Below are 5448 nucleotides of genomic sequence, written 5' to 3' on the forward strand. Positions count from 1 at the left end.
CAAGACATTTATTTTCAAACATTAAAACTGTCACATAGCAAACATTCATTCTGATTCATATCAGCACTTTTCATAGCTCGTCAAAACTAATCAAAAAGAAAAAACAGATTATCCAGAATTTAAAAAAAAAAAAAGAGTAATGTATTTTAAACTCCACAAAGCGCAAGAAAATGAACTAATAAACTCTTGCAGAGCCTCTTCCAGAAAATATTAATTTTTAGAAAACTTCATGAACCGCAGCAAATCGATAACCCTAAAACTGACTTCAACATTTACAATGTACCAACACATAATATATACATATATATACAACTCACTCATAAGGCAGATTCACCACATGCATACACAGTGATACTGATGCACATGCTTCAAAAAAATGCAGGAACATTCTTCCACTTTATAAAAACAAACTCCAAATCTAAGAATACACATACCACATACTCAAAGCATTCTTTCAGACTACGGTCAGCCAGCATTCACTTAAACCTCTACATATGCTGATGTTTTGAAAAAGTTGTGCCAAAATCAAATACACTTTGGAGACATCCCTAATTCTTGTTTAAACTTTTTGCCCTGCCAGTCACACAAGCCATATCAGTGTTAATAAATCTAGTCATTAAACAACAACAACAACAAAAATTTACTTTGTCAAGAAAAATACAGCCATACAGGCCATGTAACCAATAAACATTTTTGATCTTGGTGCTGTTTGTGCAATATGTTAATCAACCAGCTACCTTCACGATACATATGACAAATATAGTTGGCTCATATCCACTAAGAGCAGGTAAAATAATGTCCACTGATTGTCCAAGGACCAAAATATGTAAACTGTAAAGTTGTATGCAAGTATTCATTCTGAAACAGTTCCCCCATCCCTTGGAACATCAGACATCACATCACTTTCCATCTGTACAAAACGGGTTAGGATTCAACCACTCCATCTGGGGAAGCTCAGACAGATGTTTGGCGATAGTTCTTCGTCTCAATGATCTTTTTGCCGCACATGGCACAGATGCCTTTCTTGTAAGCACAACCTGAAACCAAAAACACCAATTCACATTCTGACTAAAATGACATTAATATTACAATAATGTATTTATCACTCTTCCTATAGGCATGTTTTTCTAATATCTTCCACAATTTTTCTTTGGTACTTTGAAAACAAATGAAATGAGGCTGGTGTCTGTCCATATGCATCAATGTACATGAGACTGCCTGCATTCAGTTCTTTCCAGCCAGATGAATAATAAAGCATGAGAAGGGAGGTAATAATGATGACTGCTATTCATAATGGCTTATTTTCAGTAAAAAGAAAAAAAAAACAGTTACCACCCCCCCCCCCTTTTTTTTTAAGAGGCAGAGATAGACTATTTTGCAGCTCCAAAGACAGTTTAAACACTGTATTGGGATGGTAACCAAAATTTTTCCTTTCCAAGCTTGTGCTTTAAATCTTGAAATTTCTTCAAAGACAAGTGCCAATTCACAGATTGGCAGGTATGTTATCTCATAGCCACTGAAGCTTTCTCAGGCATTAATAAATATTAAAATAGGCAATGGGTTAACTGGTGAAAGATTTCAAATGATGAATATATATCTGAGCTAGTTACACATGTTTTCATCATACTGCCCCTTAACTGGCTCAGTGCCTATAAGACGTCAGCTGACATCCTGCACAAACTGTTGCCACAGACAGTGCCTACAAGATTTCCACTGATGTGCTGCATCTATTCCAATTTTTCTCTGATCAGAATTTATGTTTGATGAACATAAACAGACTCAGAACAGTTAGCTTGATGTGTCTGTGTTATAAAAATACTATTTAAATGAGCATATGTACGGTAGAATACCCTTTTCTTCTCTATAATGATTTGCAACTGGAACAAGTAAATGCACGCAGAAAGGGGGTTTGCCTCACCTGCAAAAGTGGCACTGTAACCTTTGACAAGCAGAGACAGATACAAAAAGATTGACTTTCTACTTAGCTCCAAAAGTTTTGTGCTAGTTTTCTTTTTTTGTTTGTTTGTTTGTTTTTAATAACCCCCAAATCCTCCATATTCCTATACAAGGGGAGAGCACTTCCTTTTTTTAACAAAATTCCCTGGCACTGAACAGTTTAATTTCTAAACTGAATGCATAAATTATACAGCAGATGAGATTAATTTAAATGATTTGGATACTTGACCAGCCATGGTGTTGGAAGTCACAATGTAATTTCTGTCAGTGTCATATGAAATGAAGAAATACACAAACAACAAAAAAACACACACAAAAAACCATGATATACCAACCTTGACAATAGTGAGATCCAGGCTGATGGACAGAGGATTTGCAAATGCGACACTTCTCAAAGGTTCCAGCTGAATATGGGTTGAACCTGAAACACATAATTTGGAAATCTAACTGCAATTTAAAAAAATCAACAAAGAAAAAAAAAACTCAGCTAGAAATCAGAACAGAGAAATAGAATATTATAACAGTGAATTAGTAATCAATCTTACAAACAATTTTATTCCAATTATAGGTTTCACTGCTACTGGCAGTGCTAAATCCTAATACTATATCAGAATATGGGCTGACTGAAGAAGCCAAGTGATGGCAAATGAGATTTTCTTAACCAGAACCAATCATCCTTGACGGAAAAAAAAAAAGAAAAGAAAAAGAAAAAAGGCAGAAATAAATCACAGTGACAGTCTATCACAGTCAAGACTCCATAGTAATTGTTTACTTGATGTAAAGAGAATATATACAGATGCAACCCTTAACTTCTAAATTCCTGTCAAGCTTGTGTGTTTTGATCGGGGACATTCTCAGATTCTGACAGGTGTGGAATCAGACTGACCAAGTCACCAACAGACAAGCATCTGACTTTCATCGAAACAATTGACATTGCCTGTTAAGTTGTTATTGTTACCATTACTCATTTACTCTCCTTCCCACCTAAATCATCAATATTACTGATGCAGTGGCTTTGACAATAAAACTACCTTCTTAGTTACAATAAAGCCATATTGTTACACATTTCACCATCCTGTCCAGACATAAACTGTACTCAGATTTACTCATTTAGAATAATCATCCACTGACTGAAATACATACCTGTTTTTCCTGGCAGTCAGAGCCTTGTTTTCCCCAACCTTGCGACCACCACCCTCTGAAAAATGAAATGATTAAAAACTTGATTATGGCATACCTTTTCAAATGAACACACTCAAAATCATAACTGTTCATTTAAATGCTATCTTGTTTGAATATGTTAATATCTTAAAACGAAAAGCATACATATATTAAAAGTAGGAGTTTTGAGTACAGTCAGCATTATGACATGCACCTCAGCTTTTACTTTGAGACATAAACTTATTTGAAAAGTAAGAGCCAGCAAATATTACTTTAAACATTAATGATTAAATGCGATTAGCTTGAAAAAGAATACAACACTAGCAGTAAGAAGAAAGGTCCAAAAACGGCAAAGGACAAATGAATGATAAAGCTGAAAATAACACTAACCATGAAACTTTTCAGTTAAATGAGAAAAACAATACAGACCTATGACTATATTGATAAGAAAATATTGTTTTTATTTTTTGCTAAATTTTCTTATATTAATTACTACATATATATTGAACATAGAAAGATGGACAGAATATTGCACAGAGCTATAATAACCACCAGCTCAATGGAGAACCAGTAACAGGTAATAAGTAAATAATCAGCTTAGTGGCCACAAGATGATCTTGTAAGTAGTTGGATGTCCACACAGTGTAAAAGTACTAAAACAAGTCACTCTGGAATACTAGCTATTACTGACATGGTTTAAAGTATACATACACTGGCTACAGCAGAGAATTTGCTTTTCAAATACTGACCTGTGTGATTGTCAATATAAAGGTAACTTCCTTTACATTTTATTTTTACACAAAGTGACAGTCTCAGTGTCAGTTATGTGACAGAGATAACAATATTTACCACAGTAAACTAAAATTTCACAACCACAGCCATAATAATTACCTGTAGTGTTCCTGGCACCTGACTTCCATGGATCAGGAGTGATCACTTTGCCCAACTTCTTCTGACCTATTCATGGTAAAGAACATATGATTAATTATTAATCATACACACACTGTCACACACACACACATATGATATATATATTCAAAGATCTCTCCACTTCCAAACTACACAAAGAGACTTAGCTACAGTAAACTATCCTTTCTGCTGCTGCTGCTGCTGCTGCTGCCGTGTTTGTGTGTGTGTGTGTGTGTGTGTGTGAAAGATGTCCTCTCCAAGTCCTGCCTGTAGCCACAGAGGTCAGTGTACAGTTTGGTTGGTGTCTGCCATACTATGCCTCCGACTGAGCCCCTTCAGTACTATATCACGCTTGTATTATATAATATTATGTATAGATTCAAACAGTTCAATTCTAAGACTGTCTTTACTAAAGAACATACTCCATCAGTCAATGTCTTTCCCTGAAAGCTGAAAATATTATAAAGACCTGTCTATTATTGTAATAAAGGCACATATTAACATGATATGATGGGTCTACAAACCTCTTGCAAAGCCCTCTAATCCCAGTTGTCCTCACTAGTGTCAGATCAGGGATGGTGACTTATTACAATATGCACAAAGAAACATTCAATTTGAATTCAGTGTGTAAGGACCTATTCAATAAATATAGCGCAGCACATATGAGGCCTTCCTTCCATCCACAGAGTCACCACAATCAATTCAGCCACTGATCTACATGAAAAAGCACTAATACTAAAAAAAAAAAAAAAAAAGTAATAATAAAAAATATAAAGACCTTTATTTTGCAGTATTTAGGAAAGACCACTTGTAAGACCTTATAATACGCCCATGTCTTTATATATATATATATATATATATATATATATATATACAAAACTCCTGAGGCACAGGTTCACGAGAAAAGTAGGTTCACACGTGTAAACCCTATTTACAGCGGTGGGATCAGTGTTCTCCTCAGTCCTTTTCCGAAATTTTGTAACTTGTTAAGTGAAGTCTTGGTGTTAATTAGGCAACCAATATTTTGTGTTGATCTTAACATAGTTCATAAAAGATATATACTTACATTTTTCGCACACCATTTTCCTCGTTAAACTGTTTGATGAGAATAGATAGCTGTCCGCCGTTCGTGTTTTCCCTGCACCTTTGTCGTTACCGGAAGTTCATCAACAAGTAAAGACCAAAACATTGGTTATATTTCTGTCTTTTTGGTTAAATAAACTGAAATATTTGTTGTGAATGTTTATTTATTTGTTTGTTTGTTTTTTTTCTTTATTTTCAGTTCCTGATTAGGAAGTAATATTTTTTAGATCAATCAACAGTGAAAAGACAAAGATATATATTTAACAAAGTACCCTAAAGTCCAGAAGTGTGTGTGTATGTGTGTATGTTTTCTGTAAAAAGTGAAGTGACGTCAGAGAT

General features: G+C 34.6%; 1 protein-coding gene across 1 annotated transcript; it reads right to left on the bottom strand.

Moving 5' to 3' along the window:
- LOC143281632 (cysteine-rich PDZ-binding protein-like) lies at positions 1 to 5205 on the bottom strand. Its single transcript, XM_076586879.1, has 5 exons — positions 5093 to 5205; positions 4009 to 4074; positions 3100 to 3154; positions 2292 to 2377; positions 1 to 1037 (listed from the first exon to the last, which is right to left on the bottom strand). The coding sequence occupies exons 1-5, from the start codon at positions 5106 to 5108 to the stop codon at positions 955 to 957; spliced, it is 306 nt and encodes a 101-aa protein (XP_076442994.1). The 5' UTR covers positions 5109 to 5205; the 3' UTR covers positions 1 to 954.
- Between the last annotated feature and the right edge of the window lie 243 nt (positions 5206 to 5448).

Source organism: Babylonia areolata, chromosome 4 (assembly GCF_041734735.1).
Source record: "Babylonia areolata isolate BAREFJ2019XMU chromosome 4, ASM4173473v1, whole genome shotgun sequence".
Taxonomy (NCBI): Eukaryota; Metazoa; Mollusca; class Gastropoda; order Neogastropoda; family Buccinidae; genus Babylonia; species Babylonia areolata.

What these genes read in the sequence shown, in the direction of transcription:
- LOC143281632 (XM_076586879.1), bottom strand. An exon ending in CTGACTGCCAGGAAAAACAG is followed by an intron (nt 2,378 to 3,099) that starts GTATGTATTTCA and finishes TATGTGTTTCAG; the next exon opens with GTTCAACCCATATTCAGCTG. An exon ending in TGGATCTCACTATTGTCAAG is followed by an intron (nt 1,038 to 2,291) that starts GTTGGTATATCA and finishes TTTTGGTTTCAG; the next exon opens with GTTGTGCTTACAAGAAAGGC.